Raw genomic sequence first — 24,246 nt, 5'->3', positions numbered from 1 at the left:
CACAAGAGAATGGCAATTAGGGAGTGTTACCATAAGTGCAAACTAATGATTCACTGGTGGCAATTAGGCACAGCAGCAACAACACGAGTCACGCTCTCATACATAAATAAAACGGATAAACACATACACACACACACAGAGACACAGACACACAGGGGTCCACACACCCACATACAGTCACGTTGATGATTCAAACAGGTTTCCAGCTCTCACAAACATACACATACATGTTTATACAGTGAAATCTCTGCTTCTCTCTCGTTTTCACAAACACATACGCTTAAAAAGAAGCCTCAAGCAAAGTATTTCAGCAGCACAGCGTAATTCTCATCCACAGCTGAAAATGAAATAATTCATAGGTGTCATTTCATTAAAACCTTGCTATAAATAAAACAGTAGCTAGCATCGCTAACTAGTCCCCAGAGAAAAAGACAGCCTAACAGGCAGAGACAGGTGTGTTATACACTGTTGTAGAATGTCATTAGTGGCTGTCAGATAATGGGCCAGGTACGTCTCAGCGTTCCACTGTTGCACTGTGTTTGAAATGTGAGAGAATGAAAATAACACTTATCTGAAAAAAGCCTTTCATAGTTAAAGGATTTTTTCCCCTCTCTCTTTCTCTTTCCAGCTCAACAGCCTTCATCCTTCATTTAATATTCCTGCTGAATGATGTGAAATCAGCCGAGCTAATGATTAATATTTATGTGTAGTTTTTTTTTTTTCCTTCCACAAGTTTGAAACTGTTACTGTAATTGAGTAAGACAGGGATTGGTTGGGGAGTGGAGGACATTCAGATGCATGGTGGAAGATTGAAGTGAGTTGCTGCTCGATGGATACACACCATCAGAGTCCGAAAAATGTATTTTGGACAGAGTGGAAGAAACACTCAGAATACACTGCAGATAACTGAATCAGGTCAGTCAACATTTATACTTGTACCTTGAACCCTGGTGTCTCTTGAAATCTGCCTGTTTCCAACTGTGGAATTGCTTTGTTTTCTCAAACACAAGCAAAATCAATCAAACCGGGTAAACAGGTCACGTCCACGCCACCTTTACTCTCCAAATGCCTTCCTCTTCTCCCCTCATTGTGTTCGTCTTGATTATCCATCGTCTCTGACTCTCAATGATAACAAGCTCGGTGGACCACAAAGTTTAACCACCGAGAAACAACAACTGTTGTATCTCAGGAAAACAAGGCGCTGGAGCTGCCAGACAACAATGGATAAATAACACCTGAAGAGGAAGTCAACACCACCTCAAGCGCTAAACAAACAGCTTTAATCAAGCTGTGAATTTTCACCAGAACAGATGTACTAATTGCACTATGGAAACGAGGCCTCTTGTTTCCATAGTACAATTGATAAGCCGTTTATCAATGATGTCAAACTCATTGACTGGACCAGTCACAGGTTTGGGACTGGTGGAGCTGTGCTGGTTGCTGTGTGCATGTTTAGCCTTTACTTACAGTATAGTTGGCACAGAGCGGGTTGAAGGCGTTGGTCCCACACACAAACAGGCCTCCTTGTCTGCTGAGCAGCACCTTCATGAAGTTACGGCATTCATCCTGCAGGAAAGAGATAAATAAAGAGAGGGAGAGCTTAATAAGCAGTGAGGGGTAAAACTGAATAGAAGAAAGGCAAAGTGATGGAGTGAATAGGGGAAAACTGAGTTTATTTTTCGGAGACTGATTATCCAGACCGCGCTGTGAAATGAAGCTTTTCAGTTGCCTGATGTGTGGAATTATCACACCATTAACGCTGTCAATCATATTGATACAGTCTGAACGTAGCCTGCAGAGACTTTAAGTGTCTACCCCCTTCACACATGCACACACATACACATTTGATGTTGATTGACAGATGGTAATCCAAACCAGCCTCGGGATTTTAAAACAAGCAACAGATTTAAGGGTAATTTCTCCGCCGCAAGGTGTCAAACGATGATGCCCATCTAATGACTAAATAAACCAGAGTCACAGTTTCATTCCCTCATGCTCATGCTTTGAAATGAGATGTCGTGTAAGCACCACATGACTTAATGGCTGCTTTTGCCCCACAGAGCCAGATAGTAATAAATGTTCGTTTAGTGAAAAGAGAGAACAAGTTAATCTCCTGCCTCGACAAAAGTATAATGTGTCAGTGGTATAAATGACTGAACACGTGACCTCAGACGTACACTTTACATTGATTGTGATGATCACACAATTCTGCACCTACAGCACAGGTTCAATCACTTTTAGTTTTCTGAACATTTCACCATTGCTTTTAGCCATTAAGTGAAGGCCAGGAACACAAGGGAAAGGAAAGGACCCAAATGTAGACACTCAAACAGGCCCATTAATGAAGATATTACAATAACAAAAAGAACAAGCTTACAGGTAGATGGTTGGTCCACATAGGGGAAAAAACACAGAAACATAAACCCAGAAGAAACTAAGATTTCTTATGTGAATTAAAGAGCAAAGGAGACAAATCCATGGAAACATGGAGGAGCAAACAGAGACAAACTGCTAAGGAGAGACTATATAAGGTAATTGGGAACAGGTGACACAAATCTGGGCGGGGCAGACAGAAAGGAGGGAAAAACACAAAGACAGGAAGCAACACCAGAACAGATACCAGGTACACATGAAACATAAAAATAAAACAGGAAATACTGAACAAACCAAAGAAACCAAACCAGAGTCCACAAAAGAATCATTGCAGGGGCTGATCATGACATTAGCTAACTATTCCTTGGTCCTAACTTTTAGTCATCTATCCACAAGTTTTTCCATTACTCTTGCATTCTATTTTATCCGTTACTTTTATATAAATATTTCAATGAGTTTTGCATTTTCCCACTACTTTTACATAACATAAGCTTCTTCAAAATCTGTCTGCTTTTCCCCAGGGAACTGTCGGCGTTTCCCATGGGGCACAAAAACCCATTTATCACTGACCAACAGTATGGACCAACTTTTTATTAGCTTTTCAAATTTCAACAATTCCTGTTGATAGTTTATGTTTATGCATCGGACTGAGATAGGGATGCAAAATAAGAACAAGAATGATTAAAAAATTTTAAAAAATCTAAAAGAATAAACGAAAAAAAAATGTGTATGTATGAACACTGTGATTGACATATTCCCAACCTTTTTGGCTTTTGACCCCTTTAAAATGAAGCAATATCTCACCACAGGTTCTGCCTTAGGTGTAAGTTTGATTAAGGAGTTATTTTATTTTCTCAGGTTGTTTGAATTTAGGATTTTACAGCCTGAGGAGGAAAAAGTTTTCAGTCTGTTGCTGTACAAAGGCTTTTTGTTCTTTCTTTTATCATCTTGTGACCCTCCCAAGACTTTTCTTGGGACCCCATGAGGAGTCTCAATTACCATGTTGGGTACCACTGTCTCGAGGGCTTTACAGCCAAACGGTAACATGATAAGAAACAAACAAAAACCTGTCAACACAGCAGTGAATGCAGGAGTTTACATTTTTCCATGAGCATTAAACCAAAATTCCAGCCATGACCTTTGACATTAAAAGCCAAAAGGTACCGACAGACAGCAGTTTGTCTTCGCAAGGCCGAGTCTGCCTCCTGTGTGTATGAGTGCAGAGTGATTGGTGATGTACAGTAGATCACTGGCGGACAGAAACCAGCAACCCCCTCCCCAAACTAATCTCCCAGCCAGGATGGCACCAGCTCCGCACACACACACACACACACACAAACACACACACACACCAGCTGGGGCCTACTTCAAGACCACCACCCGCACTGATGTCATTGGAAAGAGAAGTAGGGCTGGATCAGAAGCGGTGGCGGTGGTGATAGCGGGTATGTCAAATGACTATGTATGTGTGCGTGCGCATGTGTGTGTGCGAACCAGATCAGAGGGAAAGCAGTGATATTAGAGACGGGTGAGTGTTATTCCAGATGCTCCACCCTACGCCCCTCTACCCCTCCACCTTCCCACTTCACTCTCTGCAGGGTTCTCGTTTTTCAACAGCAAAAACAGGAAAGAAGGAAGTGTTTTCATGTGTGAGTGTTAAGAGTGTGTGTGTGTGTGTTGGATTCAGGGGGTGTGTCAAGTGCAAAGTGTAAATTTCTAATGGCGCAGCACTATGTGACAAATTAAAGAGCGAAATCGGCAGTGTATGTATGTGTGTCACTTCCCCATGAACAGCATGTGTTCATGTGTTTCTGGCGCATACGTGTGTGTGCGTGTCCGTGCACGCATTTGTGTGTGTATCTGTGTATCACAGCACAGATGCATGCTCATGTGCAGGAATCATTTGCATGCTGTTTGTCAGTGGGGTTGTAGTCTGTCAGCTTGGTCAGAGCTGTAATCACAAAGCCAGATGAAGCACTCTTAATAACAACCCAGTCCTACTGCCAGCATCTCGGAGAGGGGAGTAAATACATCGAAGAGCCAAACCACTGCACAAATGTGGGAAATTGGCAGTGCTTGTACACATAAAGTGAAACATTTCATGACTAGAGGACAAAAACAAGGGTTGGATCCTTTCTAACATTTCAGCTATTGAGTTTTGATTTCCATTTACACTTTACAAACATCATCACAATTAATCCCCTGCTGCATACATGCATTTCATTAACCCCCATTCATCAATTCCAGGGTGCAAATTGGCACTTTCAGGTATGGGTCTTTCTTTATTAAAGCCCAATTCACTGAGCAGGATTAGGGTTTTATTCTGGTTTCTACATAAAAAAAAAACACAAGCCAATTATAAAGGATCAAGCAGTGAATCATTGAATTAAACAATTATATATAAATCAAAATGCTGTACATCCTGGTGCCTCCTTCTTCTCCCCTCTGCCTCCTCCCCTCTCTCTGCTCCCTCACTCCCTGGGCAGAATCCAGACAAATCGCCACCTGTGCAGGCTGGCAAGCCTTTCACAGACCCAGACGACTGCAGCCCTCCTCCTCTTCTTCCTCCACCTCCTCCTGCTCCTCTTACTGACAGTGGCAGAGCTGCCTGGGCTCTGAAAAATTAATCTGCTGTACAGATGAGTTACACAGGAGCACGCGCCTCAGTGCAAATATGGACTTAGTTGTGAATGGACGGGGAGATTTAAAGAAGATCAAGAGAAAGAGTGTGGAAAGACGGGGAGAGATGGTGCACCAACACGCAGATGTGTGTCTATGAGCAAGTTTGCATTCGTGAATCTGCATTTATATAATCTAGACAATATGCAGCCGGCAGGTTTTTTTAATCAGTTTCTTGCTCTTGAGGCAGATATTAGCCAGGCCAGTCTGCAGAGCTGCAGATGTTGACCGAGCAAAGACATTCCTCGTCTTTGTAATTTTCAGCAGAGATGCAGTCATTTTCCTTGGATACACAATAACACCCGTATCCAAAAGCATTCATAGACATATAAATGCAAGTGATTGCACACACGTACACACACACAGTCAGAGGATTGACAACAACTTCACTGTTGCCACAACACATCTGCTCCAAACAACCTGCATCAGTCAGACACCATTAAAAATGAGGAGGCTCCACCTTCTGCATCTGCTTCCCATCTATTGTCCGGAACTCAACCTTTAGACTGGGATGATAAACAACCTTTGTTTATTCAATGTTTGCTCTAACGATGAGATTTTATCCCAAAACCCAATTAAGATGGCTTTTTACCTCCAGCTACAATCAGCATTCCTGTGTTTGGTCTGACCAAAATACAAAACAGGTTCATATGTCGTAAAATCTCCTGCTCATTTCCCTGCTTTGGGAGCAACCACAGCATTTTTTATACTCTAATAAAATATAATAAGTAATCGTGAGTTATTATTTAGTAATGTTCATACAATAAGAGCCATTTAAGGAAGCACATCAGGGGGTCATATTTAGCAAGCTGCTCCTCTAAATCTCTAAAGTTTCCATTACATGCCTGGCTGGTCCCCTGATGTTAGCGACCAGGGAGAAGAGAGCGTTCCTCTGCCAAGAGCCGCCATTGAGCCAGAACTCTCCCACACATACTCAAATACACACACACACATACACACACACATATACCGCATACACAATAGACACTCACACACACACATACACAAAGATTTGGCAAGCCCTCGTCTCCACTCATTAACAACAGGCCTGTCATTTCCATAAAAATCCCTGATGCACAATTTTGACTGAAAACAGAGTGACTCTCCATGACAGGAAGAAAGTGTGTGTATGTTTATGTGCATGTGGGCGGAGGATAAATTAACAGCGGTACCAAATTAGCAGCAATGTGCTGTTCTGGGTGCTGCGGTCTTACTCAGCATGTTAAAGCTAATCCGCGTCCCTCCGCAACCTTCTTCTCTGTTTGATGGTAATTCTGGCTGAACACACCACAGGCCACAAACAAACATCAGACACCAGAGGGAGGGAGAGAGGAAGAGAAAGTGAGATAATAGAGATAGCAAGAAGAAATAAAGAGAGAGAGAGAGAGAGAGAGAGAGAGAGAGAGAGAGAGAGAGAGAGAGAGAGGAGAGAGAGAGAGAGACAGACAGAAAACCAGGGGATTTTTTTCCCGGCCCATCAGCCATGTGGCAGCCTCAGCGGTGGAGCCAACCTGCAGCAAGACCTACAGATCGTGGGGTCAGCTGGCCTCCACTCCCTGGTGGAAACATACACACGCCAGACATTTACGAACACACCCACACACACCGCAGTTCAATCCTTGACCGCAACACTTAACCTGGACAGCTCTCTGTCTGACAACCTGCTGAGAAAGCTGTGATAAACTGTCACGTTAACCAAACTGTGATTAATAAATGTGATACTGTGTACCTGCATGTAAAAACATTAGCTTTTGAGGATCATATGGAGAAAGGCACATAATATCTAAACCTTTGATAGGCCTTACAATGACATCAAACGTGCAAAATGCAGTTCACAGCTGTTGATTCCCAGGTCCAAATCCATAGTATACACTATAACATATCACAAAAAATGAGGATTAATCAATGTAGAAAGCCACTGGGGAACTAAAAAAAATGGAAATAAGTATCAAAAGTAATTAAAGGGAGGGAAATGTTGCAGTGACATCTGGAAAGCTGACGGGAAGTTTATTTGCATTGTGCATCATTTGCCATGATAAGGGTCTAGCAACAGAAAATTCATTCTTACATCATTGTATTGGAACTATGTATGCAGAGCCTTTTTTTACTTTGTTTGATAGTTTTGGCCTTTTTGTGCTGTAGCTTTGAGTTGTGAGTGTGGTAATCTTCTCAACGTTACAACTGTTTAACAACAGACTGCTGTGATACCATAAAGGCTGAACTGAAATCTATCTTGTCCCAAGTGTGGGACAACCTGCTGAGAAAAAAAAAACTGCTAGCAAAACCCACAATCTACAGCAGAATGTAAAATCAGCTCAGAGATTTAATAATACAAAATGTCTCACGCCAAAAGGCAGAGAAACTAGATACTTTATGCACATGGAGAATCGGGGAGATTTAAAAAAAAAAAATATGACCACAACTACAAGAAGTGAAAGTGACTCCAAATGTGGAATTTCAAACAGATTCATTCAGGAGCAAAAAAAAAAAAAAAAAAGACAGTGAAACCAAATCTTCTGACAGTCCAACCCACAAAAGGCATTTGGGTTGGACGATTGGAAACCCAGAGCTCCTCCGAGAGCATGATCAACGCAATATTGATCAAACAATCTCGCTAAGTGCCACTTATAATGATGCCCAACTGCTGTTTAAAAGCGTTCTATATGGAATCGCCTTTGTTTGCATGCACATGCCATGCTGGCTGGGCCTGATGTGTTGGCACAGAGCCACCTCTGGGGAACGTCTCACCCTCTACCTCTTGCTCTCTTTTTGCTTTCATTGGAAGAGAAAGGGAAGGGGTGAAGCAGGCGAGGCAATGACAGCAAGAGACAATGAAAATGGCAAATACAAGAGAGATAAACAGACAGCGGAAAGCAAAGGACAAAGGAAAATATGATGGGGATACGCAGAGTGAGTGACAGCGAGCCCGACTGTCGCGTTCATCAACAAGCATTGGGTCAACTCGGGGGAAGAAAAAAGGTAAAAAAAATTAGGATATTGAATTTTCAGCCTAATTAAGGAGAATACTTTGTGATCAACCAAGCAGAAATATTTAATTACAAAACCAATTACAAGGTGGCCAATGTATCACATCTGACACAACCATCCCCCAAGCAGAATAGGACATTTTCAGGAGGTGAAGAGGAGGAGATAAAGGGGGGGTGAGAGATGGCGAGGGAGGCACACAGAAAATGACTCTGTGACAGATGTGTTTGCAGAGATTTTCCTTTTAATTGTCTTCATGTATGTGTAGGAGAGAGACAATTTGGAAAAAAAAGACACTTGAAAGCATAAATATGTATGAACAAACAGTTCGTAGAATGTATATGAGAGGTGGTGATCCCACCTACGTGCATGTGAGAACCGGCATGTTGTATGTATGAATTGTTAAATATTCAGTCAGCACAGTTGAACTCCAACAAAATAATCAAAACAGCAACCAGAGGGGGGTAACAAAAACAACACCTGTAGCAATGTGACGCAATCCACTACAAACGCCCTTTGGTAAACACTGTATCTGAGCAGTTAATCAGGGGAATATTGGTACTTTGAAATAAAAATACATCTTAAACCATGTATTTTCTAGGTCCTAAAGCTAAATGACACCATTTTCTTAACCTTTGAGAAAATCCCAAAACGTATTATGTATTTGTAATGAAAATCAATATAATTTAGTAATATTTTAATAGTAAAAAAAAACACAACCATAGTGATTTAAAAATATCTGTGTTGGCTTTTAGAAACCTATATCGGTCCTACTCTTGTGAATGTACGTGAGACTGGATGTGCCTGTGTGTACATGCATATGCACACACAAGCACATCCATTCATATGCGTCTGAGCCCAGAGAGCTGACTGAGACGACCTGGCAGTGTTCTTATCTTCCTCACATTGCCGTGTGACTCACAGCATTACCAGGCAGCACAGTCATTAGGGGCAAGAAGACCTTTCATATCTCAGTCAGCCCCACAGCTCTCCTCAGGGCCGGCCAACAGGGAGCAACACACCTCCCCCTCTCCTCTCCTCTTTTCTCCTCTCCTCTCCTCCTTCTTTATCTACCCACGTCCTCTCTCTCACCTCCCCTCCTCCTCCTCCTCTCCTCCTCTCAGCCTAGCTTTTTGTCTCTGTCCCTCTATTCTCCATTGTGTGTCTGTCTGGCACTGTCTCACACAGATTTAATGTCAGGTGTTCTCTCAGTGTGTTAAATAAGTCATTTTTTTCGCTGCCTTCAGGGGACACAGCCCATGTTTCCCCCTGTCAACCACAACCATCACCACTACACACACACACACACACACACACACACACACACACACTGAATACGGGCTGTTTATGTGTGGCAGACAGCAGCTCGGAATGTGTGTGTTGGAGATATGAGAAGTATTCAGGCATGGGCTGCTGAGATGTTTCACCCAATCTCTTCCTCACTGCCTCGGTTTCCTGACGCCCACCTGCATTTTCTGGGGGCACAAACTGAATTCCTAACTCATAATGGTGGAACAAGTGGTGTATAGGTAGGAGCGGCTCTGATTGCGTCTGATCGATGAATATGTTTGTGTGCGTGTATCTGTGTGTGTGGGTGTGTGAGATTGGTTAGATGAGCAGGGACAATGAGAAAATACACGGTTATAGTCCCCCCTCCTTCCTTGAGCTCTGGAGGTTGCGCCAGCGGGCATGATAGTCAGATAACTGACACAATGAAACTAAAGCTCCAGGCAAAAAGGTAAAACATGTGCCATAATTTAGATGATCAAAGTTTGTGTGTGTGTGTGTGTGTGAGAGAGAGAGAGAGAAAGAGAGACAGTGCTAAAAAGCTCTGAGTGACAAGATATAATTTCAACATCCAATACATCTGATCCATTGTCATTCTACAGTATATAGTGTCTGCAAATGTACTCTAAATTCTTATTGTCTGGGGCTTTACCAGCTTTCATTGAAAAAATATGAAAGCTGAAAAGAAACAGATTGGTTCTAAAATGATTTTCACCCAGATCTTATGCCCACTGTGCATTCAGACTTTGGTGCACTTCAGGCTGCTGTTCATTCCTGTTTACAGCAAATGATGCAATGAGATGAGAAACAAATCAAGCTTCAAAATCAATAAATCAGTACAGTGCTAATTATAAAGTACTGCTCTGTCACTTCAGTAAAAGCTATGTTTTGTTTTTATTTATGATGAGGCTCCTTAAGGCTCATCATAATATACTTTTTTTAAACAAAGGATCAAATGACTGCTTGTATGTGAAAGGGGTCAGTGGAAAAAAAATCTGTTATTGCAGGTGTGATGTGCTGTTCTCATGCTATTATTGCAAAGTATAATTGCTGTAAACTAATTGGGTCAGAGAAAAAGATATAGAAAAGATTTGTTTGAAAGGGAAAGGGAAAGATGGAGGAACAGAAACTGAACACCGTCTCACCTCATGTTTGCCCTTCATCCTGCAGATCCTGATGTCATTCTTGTTCGACTCCCATGTTCTTTTCTGCACATTAAACAGCAGACAGATACGCACTGCTGGTTAGCTACATTTGCATTTCCCTGTAGTAGAAAATGACATTTTCCAGCCTAATGATAAGTAATACAGCAACCTGGAAGATGTAAATGCTATGAGTGTCTCGTCCAGAGGGTGCTCACCTTACTGTAGAACATCTCGTCTCCTGCAACGATGTCCAACTCCACACGGAAAAGGTCATCCCTGGAAAGAGAGCGAGATAGAGAGTGGCAGTCAGCCAACACAGCACTCTCCAAAGCTTAAGGTACAGCAAGACACCGCACTAAGCAAACCACAAACACCAGTTCCTATACAGGAACAAGTACAGCTTGGACATTATTGCCAACTCAGGACAGTGCAAGTCGATGCAGACTTTCTCTTGGATGAAATCCAGGCCACACACTTAATACAAACCCTGAGTATGAATATTTCCACTATATATTGAATCAGTGTGGTTTTACTACTAAATAATTCCCTACCTTGTACATAGAATTGCTACAGTGCGAGAAGCAATGTAATGCAAACATATTAGAGACATTTATTCCTTTAAAGTTGATCAGACCCGCAGAGATTAGGGAACAGCTTTGCAAAGTCTTCCATTTCTCCCAATATACATGAGAAATGGAACCCGACTGCATAATGATGTCTCATATTTCCCTTTCGCCTTTTGCCTCCGCTCATTAAACTTGACTTGCTGCATTGAATTTGCTGCCAGGCACCCGAATTCGGCTTATCAGTCTTATTCAAAGGCCTGAAATTGAATTAATGGATGATTTAATCAAGTTGTTATACTGATGTTTGCACACCCCCACATGCTGCCTACACGTGGTCCAAAACCTAACACCATGCATGTATTCATGATATTCCAAATGCTGCTTTCTTGCACTGTTAATCTACTGATAATTCTGCAGTAACCTTGGGTGTTCCTGTGAAAATGCTCACTAAATGAGGGTTGGGCTAGGCAGCTAACAGCTGACGTTTGCATATTGATCAAGGCCATGGCTATCTGTTGGGATGGATCTGAAGCTTGGGCTTCATCCGAGCAAAGGGCCGGGCCCTGAACAGGCTAATCTGTAAATCTGCCATAGCCGTGTTATTGCAGTAGTTTCCATCCCATCTCTGATCTGCCTCCCATCTGTGTTTCATGTTCTCTCTTGGTTCCTCCTTTTTCTTTGACAAAGGGAGGAATTATCATGTGTGGGTATCCATGTGCATGTGCTTGCGCATACGAGTATTCATACCGCCCGTAATGTGTGACTCATTGTGCATTTGCATCTTTTTTTTTTTTTTTTTGAAAGAGAGAGCTGTGACAATGTGTGCTTAATGAGAGCACAGGTAGGCCAAGTGCCATCATGTTACTACTCTCCTGAATAATTCATCCTCACTTCCTGTTGGTGTTTTTAGAAGATTCCTGCTCTTTTTCAACCCAGCAGACCAGAACAACGGCGGAGTGGCGAAGAAGTGCGAAATCACCAAACACTTGCTCGGCACGTTCCTGCTTAACAGGTCAGAGTTTAAGCGTTCTCCAAACAGTGGAGTGGGCCAGAGTGTGAGGCGTAATCTCATCCAGGCTGCTTCAGCATTGTCTCAGCATTAACATAATGAATATAGCAACAGGCCTCCTAGTCAGAGTGCCTGGCAGTCAGCACTGTTGCCTGTGATAGTGCAGAGGAGGGGGAATTATTTACGCTGCTGCCTCTCTTTCTCTCTCTCCATCTCTTCTCTTTCCTGCTCCAGGTTGTTTGAATGATGCAAAGCCTGTGGCCTGTATGCTTTTGTTTGTTTATATGTGTGTTAGTGGATTTAATGTGTGCTGCGTGTAGTAGAAGGTTAGGGTCCCTGGTAAGGACTAACACATTAACTGTGTAAAGATTTCATTATTCTTTATGTTGCAGGATGTGCACACAGCCTTGAAACCCCTCAACCCATTGGCTCATATCTCACAAAGGCGCCTCAGCTCACAAATCCTTGTCCTTAAACCCACAAATCAAAACTCTCCTATTTCCCTCCCCTCGTCCCGTCTTGCATATGTGTGTGTGTGTGTGTAATGTGCGCGTGCCTGAGCTGTTATTTCATAAACGCCTCTGACCCTTTTTGACCTGGCTAATACAAAGTCAACACAGACTCAAGAGAAACTGTCAACATTTCCTAAATTTCTTACTTGACCAGCTTATGAACTTTCTCCTTTTGGCTGGCCAAACAAAAGCAGACTCAGGTCAGGTCAAGACCTCTTAAGCCACCAAGTTTTCCAATATTTCCCACTCTCCTTCTTGCTAGCTGCAGTATTGTGGTTTAGTGTGAGCAGCGCTGAGCCTTTCTGAGCCTGTCAATAGAGAGAACAGGAGAAGCTGCTCCGCTGCATAAAAGTGAAACAGAAAGATTTGAGATGACCACCTAGTTACCTCGACAGAGTGCTTTGTCGCATGCCTGTGTGTGTGACCGTGCACTAGGTAATCTGTACATGTGCCCCACTTCTTGACAACATACTCATTCTGAAACGATTTAAAAACGGAGAAGTTATTTCTGAAGAAACAAATTACAGGTTCCCACTTGCCAAATGTGTTTTTGGTTTTTTTTTTCTTTATTAGCGAACTGCATGTCTTTGGGTTTGAACTACTGCCAGAAAACAAAAGATGTCACTTGTGTATTTTTTCACTGCTTCCTAATACTCCACAGACCAAACCACTCATGAATTAGTCAAGAAAATAACTGGAAGGTTAATTGATAATAACAAAATTAATAACTAATAAAATTTAAAAAAAATTGCAGTCTGTGCTTGTCTTCTGTCATTTCATTGGTTAAGTAGTCCACATTCATTTGTTGTACATTAACTGCCAAAACAGTATGAGCATTAGTTCTATACATGTTATTGTACCAGTATATGGTGTGGAATCAGTGTCTATGGAATGTGTCCATTTGGGTGTCTTCACCTGTGTGTCTATGTCTCTTCCCACATACTTGTCCCTGTATGCATTGCAAACTTTCTCTCCCAGCCTCACTGCAGCTGAGCAGGCTGACAGCTTTACCCCCTTGAAGCTTCCCAGTGTGTTTTCCACAGCTGATCGTCCCTCTGTCCGTCTGCCATGAGTCATTTGACCTGTCTGTGACCGCTGCGTGACCTCCAGTGACCTCTGTGGTCAGTGTCTGCGGGCTAATAAACCGAGCAACCTTCCAACCTGGCAGTAGGTCAGCACACTTTCCCTTTCCAGCTAGTTTGCAAAAGCCCCTCATGCGTCATCAGAATTGGACCAGTTTATCGAGAGTTGGCTGTGTTCCTTCGGTCATCTTGTCAATAGGTAAACACTCTCCAATTGGTTCATATTTGTGTGGATTAGCCCTTTGGATCTGACTGAGCGCTGAAGACCACAGGATCCACAGCTGCTCATCATGACAGGGGATTAATGCAGCAAGGTGCTTTTCTCCACCTGCCACCAGCCAAACACATAGTTTACTTTCATTTAGCAAGGATGGGAAGAGGACAGGGAGAGGAAGCTGCTCTCAGCAGGTGCTTGGTGCAGGGATTTAGCAGCGCTTGCAGTCTGAGGAGCAGCTATGCTAATGGTGACAGGATTTGGGGATGAGTGAGGAGTCTTATCAGGCCATGCACTCTGTAGGAGCTTTTGGCAGTCATACCTGCCACCACAGGTACTTATTTATACATTACATAAAATTCTGCCTTCCTGCTGGGCTGTCTCTGGCTCGCACATGCATTTGCACATGGATCTTTTTCTTTCTAGACTGATCATTTTCTCAGCCACAAACACTATTAGCCACTTACAAGAAATACATAAATACACTCCTGAAGCTCTCATTCTCTGTATCTCTGTAGCTGCCATCAACACAAATCGCCTTTCTCGCCTTTCTCATCTGTCAGTCTCGCATTTCATTATCATCCGGTTGGCGGAGACATTCATATCAGTTTACCTCTGCTATTCACAAAAAATTTCTGCAGCTGTAAATTGAAATGAACACATTTTTTTTTAACTATGTCATGGCTCTGGTTAAAATTTAAAGCAGACCCTCAGACTACAGTAGCTGGAGTTGTCTGTGGGCAGTTTTATTATCTGGCTCTGTACATGTGTGTGCTTATAGACCCTCTCAGTGCAGACAGAATGGCTGGAACCATGTTACATGGTTTGATATATTTACTACCAACTCTCAGTGGTGAGGTTAGACCAGCTGGAGGCTAGGGACTGGGTCATTTCCTGGACCACTGCAGCGTCTCTTATTGGAAACCACTTCAGGCTTCTTTCAGTCTGCCACTACAACAAGTAACTAGTGCCATATGTGGAAACCGACTGCGTCTCATTTTTTTTTCAGCATGTTTCAAGCTAAATTAATTTTCGGACAACATGGGCAATAAATCTAGAGGTGCATGTTTTTTGTTAGCTCAGTCTGTTTCAGGTCGGCTCCTGAATGGCTCCGGGGAGCAGCAGACGTAGCTTTACAATGCAAACCTGGTGCGGCTGAGCAAGCTGTCCTCGTCTGGCCCTCCTGACCACCAGGGCTACTGTCTGTCCACGATCAGCACATTCAGCAGACTGACAGACATATGGGGACCATCATCATATGGAAACCAAACTAGAACAGATTTGTCAGGCCAAATATCAGCCTTCAGATGCAGATACTGGACCAGATTGTTTAAAAAAAACGGTCTGGAGTTTCCGTAGTGATCTCACTACAATTATGAATGTTTGCAATCTAGTCCATACGTTTTTGCAGAAATCATTTCACCAACAGTCAGTTTATGAAACATGTGACCAGCTACTAATACATTTGTGGCACTGTCTTAAAAACTACCATAACCGACCTTTAAGTTTTAACATTTAAAGGGTACACACCCATGGTTTACCCTCACAGGTCTTATCATGCTTGATTGATATTGATTGACATTTCCATGACATTCTCCTTAGTTTTGATCTTCCTGTTCGGGAAAGACAAACCTTTGTTAGCACATGGACCTTGGTGGCCTCACGTTACTCTCATGCAACTTTAAACAGAAGTTTATTTCACCAGAATGACAAACACCTATGTCACTCTCCTGGGTTTATTTGTTACTGATTTAATTCATTTGTTGATTCAGTTTTTTGTGTACAGTAGAAGCCTAATGCAAATGGAAGTACTAAAACTTGAGAGAGTATATTAAGGGAGATGGTACATTAAGGAGAGGCTAATGTCACAGTCAGCTTTGTGGTGCAGTTTTTCATGGGGGAAAAACTACTGGCCTTTTAAGTACTGTTTATGTACTATAATCTTAACGCCACATCTGGGTGTACTTTAGCTTCAGCTGTACTTGGGTACATCTTTCCATTTGAGCTGAATGCTTGCATTGGCAAACAGCATGTTAACATTCCCACAGTTAGTATGTTGAAACACTGACTAAAGTGTTGGACCAACCAAATGACATTTCTATTTTGTCCTGCCACAACTGATAAATTTAAGAGGTAAAGCTTAGCTCTCTGTAGCAATACTGATGGTATGTTTTATTAATAAATGTAGGTCTGGGGCTCAGACACTGTAACTAACTGCGAAAATAATGTTCAGTGTATGTGGGTAATGTTGCATAGCAGCAAATGTAATGACAATCTAGCAGATCTTAAAGAAAAAAATTGCTCTGACAGAACTATATTTGTACTTGCATATGGGTTTGGTGCAGTCAATTTAGCACATATCACACAGGTCCCAGATTTCTCAAAGCTCATGCTAACATATGGCCATAAATAAATAGCAAATGTTGCTTGTTAATATGTCTGTGTGTGCTGGCGTGTCTTGTACCTGGCTCCAATGTAGAGAGTTCGATTGACTTGCAGGATCCTCTGGATGTGTAGAGGCTCTTGTCTCAGCCATGTTCTGTGGGGTCGGCCCAGAAACACCGGGTATCTTCTCACCACTGTCAGTGAACGGGAGACAGAAACACATGACTGATGCCAAACTGACATCCATCTTTGACAAAGGTAGTCAAAATAAAAGTGGGTTTGTGTTAAGCTTGTTTTGACAGCTCAGCAGCAGGAACAGGTTGATGTGGGGACAAAGTCTGAGACTTGCAATGGAAACAGCAGCATGTCTGATAGATTGAGCAGACAGAGACACAGAGCAGAGAACAAACAAATAATCTTGTGAAAATGAAAGATGTCTGAACTATACTGCATATGTCGCTGTTACATTCACAAGTTTTGTTTTGCTGACTGATTTTTCATCAGTTTTGATGAACTGTTCATTTACATGCTGCTTTTTCTTGACAAGCTTGGCAATACATGTTCCACCAACCGATTCGGATAATTCAAAAAGTGAGAGACACAGAAACAGGTGACATTTAAAAAAAAAAAAGAAAGAAAAGAAAACATCAAAAACGTACAACAAAATGTTCAAAGAGTTTCAGAGGACAAGGATTTCTGTACAAGGGAGACCTTAAGGGAAAGAATTCAAAGATAAAAGTGGTGGAGCATGTTCAGCTACTTTTTTATCACGTCCCACAGACGTGACACCGTGTAAATATAAAAGTGAAGAGAGAAGCAGAAATAACAGTTACATATAAATCAGATGGATTACTGGTAGAAAACCAGCTATCTCTCTTTGACCTTGACTGAGGTGAGTGAGACAGTATTTTCATCTGATATCCTCTCATCCTCTCTCTGTCCTGTCGTCATCACTTTTTTTTATCCCACCCTATAGTCCATTCATCTGTTTCCTTTTCTTATTCACCTCTATGTTTTGTCTGCTTCTGCTTTATTTCTATCCTTTAATTCCTTTCTATAGTACCTACATGCCTGTGTCCTGGGATCCATTGTGATTCATTCTTTTCTCTCCTTGTCGTTTGCCTCTCCTTTCCTGTCCCCTTCACACTTTCCTCTATTTGTCTTGTCTGTCCATCCAGATGAGCTTGTGTTTTGCACTATACCTTATACCTGCTGTAAACCAAAGCAGTTGCTCCAGTGTAGCTCTTGGGAAACCTGACAACCTCTACACTCAACTGTATGGTATTGATACGTGAGGAAGGGTCTGGACTCAGCTGGGAAACCATCAGTCAATATTATTGATCCGCTATCAATCAAGGTCTGGCCTGGACTGGAGACTGCCAAGCTGATATGGAGACTCAAAGTCTGAGTGTGTAAGGAGCTCTGTCTCTTGAGAGTCTGTGTGTGTGTATGGGTGTGTGGGAAAGTCAGGAGTGTGAGAGTCCCTTCCTACACCCTGCTCTCATTCCTGAGTGTGACCCCACACCTTCTGACCTGGACATCAGTCAACACCCTTCGTGTGAGAGCCTGTTTGGCCTCAACAGCCCACACACCATGACCCTAAGTCTCCTCCATGCCCTCCCGCCAATTCAACACCCTACGTGTTAGGGCACCTCACACATCACGCCCTGAGTGAGAAGCATGCAAGGGAATAGGCAGCAAGAGGGCAAAAAAGTCAGGGGGTCAATACCTTCAGTTGGGATGAAGTTGAGGGGCCCCGGTTCCTCAGGGAAAGCCGAGCTGGCCGTTTGGAGGAGCCAACACAGCAGGAGGAAGGAGGGAGGGGCCACGGTCGCCATAGCAACAGAACTGTAGTCTGTGGAAATAAATAAAGACAGAAATAGGAGAAAATGGCGTGAGTGCTTGCTAAACGAGGCAGGGTAGTGAGACAAGCATAAACATACACGGACAGAGAAACATTCACTCGCTCAATCACCGACTGACGAACTAACTAACTGGCTGGCTGGTTCTCACAAGCAAAGCTCTATCTTTGCATTCCCACAGCATCTCTATCTCTTCTCTCTGATGCGAGGGGAGATAAATAGCTGCTCAGAGCAATGGATTAAGTCACCCACTCAGGGAGAAGTGTCCAGTCAGCTCTGAATGCAATCAGATCACTGTGGCACAACATGACCACATCAAGCATTGCACCACCTATGACACATCTGAAAACTATGAGAAAGAAGAAGCAGGGGCAACATCTTGGGCATGACGAAGGCCAAGATACGGTCTGTAGATGAATGGAAAATCTGTATAGGCAGAGACTGAGTGAAAGGCTCAACAATGCTCCAGACATCAAGCATTATCCAGGATATGAAGGAGACTGAGAGAGGGAGCAAAGTGGTGGTTTACTTAAATTAAATGCTTGCCAGAGACGCAAATCACCTCTCTGACGGCTGAGCTAAACTGTTGGTATTTTTCATCGGGTGGTACCACGGCACATGCAGGTCTCGGATGTGATTCATGTGGAAATGCAAATGATACCCAAATTAAGTTACCCATCACAATCCATCTAGAAAATGACTCCAGCACTCTGCCTGGTAGGAGAAAAGCTCTCAGAATTGCTGTTGACCTCAGCCACAAACCTCAGAAGGCATGACGGGCAGGCCGCTACCTCTGCATGCTCTTCGTGTGATTTTGCTGCTGTGGCATGTGTGTGGTCGAATTGGCACACTTCTATACGAGCTGTCATTATCTTGAGGTCTGATTCATCTATAATTATCTGTTAATTTTTCCCTCTCTATACAAGCTTGGCAAGGAGTTGTGTTTTCCTAGAAATTTCACAAACACTGTAATTTCCAAAACCTTAAAGCTGAATGCAACATTGAATAATTTGAATTGAAAACAAAGTAGAGAGGCCTTCCATCCCTGCTGCTGCAAACACAAAATATTTCTTTCAGCCATGCACAATTGCAACATCTCTCATTTGAATACTCAAGGTTGGGTTTCTTTATGCAAAACGTCTTAGCATTTTACTGCGGTCACGGATGCACAACGCATGAAACAATGCAAAAACAAACACCTTGCTGAAAGTGCGGTATCCACTATGCACCTGTCCAGGGCTGACTTATGGCATGGATGACATAGGTGGTTGCTAATGGCAGAGGATGTCAGGGTTAACACCTCAAGAATGCCACTAACATAAATGTATCAATCATAGTCAAAGTAACAACATTATCAGCAAAAACAGCCTTTTAATTAAAATAATAAACATACTGCACCCCCTGAACCGTCAGTCAGAAACTGACAACACTGCTGCTCCTCACAATTTGTCATGTGCTCTGCACTGCACTTATACTGTGTGCCCTGCACACTGAAAGTGGGCGATGATGGGATCTGTTTGATTCGCAAAAGTGCATCACTCAGCCCTAAGTTCGGGACATAGCACTGACTGAATGCTGGCGAATGCTAAACTGGATCAGCCAGAGGGGTGCTTCAATTATTATGAGCTCAAATTATTTCATAATGAAAAGGTCCAAAACTCTTTTTCTCTTTGACTCTTTATGTCATCTTCGCTTCAGTTCAAATCATCTGAGTTGCTTTGTGGGCTTGAGAGATTTTCACTGGCAAAGATTACATTTTGTTGCATATACTAACTTAAGATATTACAGTAAAACAAGAATTATGATGAAATCAAAACAGTTGTAAAACAATGAAATAAAAAACAATCACAACAATTGCAATAGTAAGAATATTACAACAAAAATGAGAAGTTAAATGAAGCATATATAATATATATAAAATGCTAAATGTATTGTATAAATTTACCTTATATATTTATGCACTACACATCCAAAACCATCATCTGAACATTATATGCATGTGTAATAGCTGAAACTATATGCATTAATATGCTGCCATAACAGCCTCTACTCTTCCTGGAAGGTTGTCCACAAGATTTTGGAACCTGGCTGTATGGATTTGCAACCATTCAGGAGCATAAAAGTGTTGGATGGATTTGAAGACAGGTCTTTTTTAAGGTCGACCCAAACTTGGTAAACTTTCCTTTATTAGCACTGAGGCACTGTGATGTTGAAACAGAAAACCGCCATCTCTAAAAGCTGCCACAAAGATGAAGCCCACTATTGTATAGAACTGCATGCTGTATGCCGTAGCAACACTAATCACATTCAGGGGAGATAACATCATGGGATAATAGTAAATACTGAAACATAGGCTTGTATAACAGTTGCACTAGTAAATAAGAATCATTGATTGAGTGTACTGACTCTGTAATGTCAATGAAAAACCAATATCTAAATATCTAAAGTTTGCTAACACAAAGGACCATAAACTATTGGTCATATAAGAACAAGTAAGTGGGAAATCTCCTGAGTGTAGTGGATTGAGCAAGAGTGTGTTTATGGGTTCAACTTTTTATGTGTAAGAAGAAAAATGTGCTTCTCCTTCCTTAAAAAGTTACATAGTCTTGCTTTAAGACTTCCTTTATAAATCATGGACCTAACTCAGACCATGACAAACAGCCCCAGTCAAAAAGAAAGACCAAAAATGTCTATACAGAGGGTCAACAGCTAGTAAAATACAATAATTAAGTAAACTTGTTTGTTATATAAAAAATGTAAGTAATGTAATATAAATGTTAAATAAAAATGAAATGAAAAAGTAAAAAAGTAAACTAAAATGCAGCAATGGAGAAAGCTGACGTACTGTGTAGTATAGCACGCATATGGAACCTACTTCCTTTGTTCAGTCATTCTTTCTCTCTCTCTCTCTCTCTCTCTCTCTCTCTCTCTCTCTCACACACACACTCACTCTCTACCCCGAAGGATACAAACAGCCATTGTGCAGCCCATCTCTTTAATGGAGTCCCAGACATAACCTTATCAGGACACATAATCTTTATGGGACATTTCTCAGATTCCCTGCGCTGACATCGGAATAAAAGTGGGAGGCATGCTAATTACTAAACACCCACAAGCAAAATTACAGGAGGTGAAGGGGAAAGAGTCATAGTGAGAAGAAAGGAGGTCATGGGGTAGAGAGAGAGATGGAGAGAGAGATAAGTGAGAAACAGCAAGAGAAAGAGAGAGAGAGAGAGAGAGAAGATGAGAAGTCAGGAAGTCAGTATATCCAATCAGAGATTCTATTGTTTCTGCTATTAATATTGTATGAATAAATGTCAGGCGGTACGCATTCGATTAGTATAATTAGACACCCTGGGCTATACAATTTCATGGGACAGCAGAATAAGTAGATACACAAGTATTAAAGCGAGTGTGTATGTGTGTATTGTGTGTGTGCGTGTGGGCGCGCAAATTGTTCGGAGGCAAAGCATCTCTGTAATTATGACAAATGGCTGCAGCCGAGTCCATTCAGAAGCCTCGCTGCATGGCACAAGCTGTACATAGTATGCCATTATCACTGAATGAGGCACGCTGCGAGCACACATATACATTTTGCCATTTGGAAGAGCCACTAATCCAAAATATTTAACCCCAGAGCACCCCGTGTACCAAACTGAAATGGCAGTTGATGTCAGTGAAGCCATATTGAAGTTGGCACACAGTGTGTTGGCTTCATGGATCGAAAAAAAATCCAAAAAACTTTAAAGTCTATATTTTCAGCGGGAAATTATTGTGTCAGTTCTTTCACCTCGGGGACTATTGTTTCCAGTGTTGTGACAAATATATTCAGGAATTGAGCTTTATTTCAGGCAGGATCCCAACAACCTTGTTTGGGTGCCAAGTTAATACAGATGGCGAGTGACAACAGTGGAGAAAAAAATGCATCTGATAGCTGGTTAAGTGAAACTTCAGTCTAAGCTGTAATACTTCTGTTTACTATTGATGAAAGGGGACTCCTGAACTCACCACCACGCTCCACTCGTTTCAACAGGATTTACACAGACTGATTTGTTCTTTTCCACAGCCCCAGATCAATTTGATTACGGGTGTTTAGGCAGGTAATTTCCTAAACAAATTCATTAAGAGATAATTTAGCTGCCGAAAAGGTGGAGGGAGTTGGGCGTGGAGGGTTCAATGTCTCCCTGGACTCCATCAATGCCACCTCAGAACCACAGTGGCCAACTTAGCTAATTTAGCTAACAAATCGCCAGCAAATCAATGACGTCTAGTGCCTTTAGCAAAGCCCTAATGAGGACTGATGCTGTTCTGATACAGAGTAAAGTCGGGCTAAAGAGCAGAGGCTTAAAAGGGAAGGGGAAACGGTTTGATGGCCAAGATGTGAGGAATGCCTGCAATGTGAAATTGGATGCTTGTTATTCGGAGATAGTGACCCTCTGCTGCAAGGGTTTGAATACTTTGCATGCAAACAGAACACCTCATCATCAAATGAAGCCGCTAATATGCTCTGAATTGCTTTTGTGACTTATTATGGTTGCCATGGCTCTCACTCTCTCTTCTCTCCAGTCTCTCTACCTTTTCCCTTTCACCATCTCGTTACGCCTTGGTTTCTCTCTTGCTCTCCCTTGGCTCCCGTCTTGTCGATGTGTACGTTCTCAGTGTGTTGAAAGAAAACCAAGATTATGCGTGTCCTAGATATAGGGAAAATGGTAATGAAATGGAGCGGCATTAATGGGGACACAGTGGTGGTGGTGAGGGTATTTGTGATTAAAATATTAAACAGAGTGGTTGTCAAGTATTATGCAGAGGTATCAGTTCTGGTAAAATAAAGTAGTCAAGCAATAGTCTGATATAATCCCTTTTCACACTGGTCACCCAGCTTCAAAAAACCCGCACAGAGGAAGAATGAATTGAAACCTGGTCTATTTTAAGTCAAATCCTTTTATCATCATTTTACAAGGCAAATTATGTTTTTCTGTTCAGCAAAAAATGTTTCCTGTATAATTTGCAGGTATTTCTTTAAAGCTGCACTAGTCAGTGTTTTTGTATTAACAATAGATCTACTTCCAACTACTGCCAACTCAATAGTCCCCTTCACATCTGTGGAGCACTTTAACATCTTTCAGCTCATTGTTTTGGTTTCCTGATCCACAACTTTACTGTTGTGGTTCACTCTCAGTGCTCTTATCAATCTAGTTGCACCACACAGATGTTTTCAGTGGAAAAACACCCGTGGTTATGTAAAATAAATAAATAAATAAATAACCCCTGCTTCAGTATTGTAATGGCACAAGCTCTAGCAGAAGTAGAAGATGACATTGTACTACAGGAAGCTTGTTTTGATTCAGTTCAGTTCACTGTTTCCAATAATTCTGTGTAAAAAGAGATAATACTGGAAGGGAGCCAACAACAACCTGATGTGTTTCAAGCTCTAATAACCTTTGTTATTGTAAGGGAAACACACTCAAACTACCAAAAGACTTTGGGCTTGATCCTTAAAACACTCAATAACTTTTGAAGAGGAGTTAATGTTCAAAGAAACACTCCTTTGCTGCAGGCACAAGGGTGAGCTTCACTTTCGCCTGCTTTTATTGTTCCACATCACCGAGATGACCTTCAGAATTCTGTACACGAGACTGTGCCTGTACATGGGAAAGGATATTAAGTAAGCAGTAGAGGATTTTATGATTGGTCCATTTTCTTTATGTGTACTTAAAGACACCCCATAGATTTCCCAGAGATTGGCCTAATTGTCATTTTAGGGAGATAGGATAGGCTGCTTTATGGAGTGTGCAGAATCAGTGACAGGTGATAGCCTGCTTGGATCTCCCTCAGTCAGCAATAACGTAAGATGCTGTATGTGGCAGGAATGTGAAGAAGAAAGGGAATAAAGAATAAGATGCAATAAACAGCGAGGATTTAACGCAAAGATGGAAATGACCACAGCTGACAATAAAAAACTGAGGTGGGAAAATGTGGAGAGGACAAGGCAGGACAAAGAAAATGACAAAAAGAATGCACTACAGGGAGTGATGAAGAGAAACAGAGGTGAATGAGAGACAAGTGAGGCATTCAAATAGAGAGGGGGAGTCACACCGGATATATAGAGAGTGAAGCCAAAGAATGTCCGGAATGAGAGAGACAGAA

The 24,246-nt window shown here is 42.0% G+C and overlaps 1 protein-coding gene across 1 annotated transcript in view; it reads right to left on the bottom strand.

Annotated features, from left to right (window-relative positions):
- sema6bb (sema domain, transmembrane domain (TM), and cytoplasmic domain, (semaphorin) 6Bb) overlaps nucleotides 1–24,246 on the bottom strand; it is a 114,158-nt gene that overhangs the window by 41,413 nt on the left and 48,499 nt on the right. Inside the window, exons 2-6 of the mRNA XM_041041047.1 lie at nucleotides 17,967–18,092; nucleotides 16,317–16,431; nucleotides 10,685–10,745; nucleotides 10,470–10,532; nucleotides 1,468–1,566 (exon numbers count right to left, since the gene is read on the bottom strand). Of these exons, the coding sequence (XP_040896981.1) occupies nucleotides 1,468–1,566; nucleotides 10,470–10,532; nucleotides 10,685–10,745; nucleotides 16,317–16,431; nucleotides 17,967–18,075 (447 nt within the window). The 5' untranslated portion in view covers nucleotides 18,076–18,092. The remainder of the gene's footprint in view (nucleotides 1–1,467; nucleotides 1,567–10,469; nucleotides 10,533–10,684; nucleotides 10,746–16,316; nucleotides 16,432–17,966; nucleotides 18,093–24,246) is intronic.

The sequence above is a fragment of the Toxotes jaculatrix genome, chromosome 6 (genome assembly GCF_017976425.1).
Source record: "Toxotes jaculatrix isolate fToxJac2 chromosome 6, fToxJac2.pri, whole genome shotgun sequence".
Lineage (NCBI taxonomy): Eukaryota > Metazoa > Chordata > Actinopteri > Toxotidae > Toxotes > Toxotes jaculatrix.
This window is presented reverse-complemented; position numbering and strand designations above follow the sequence as displayed.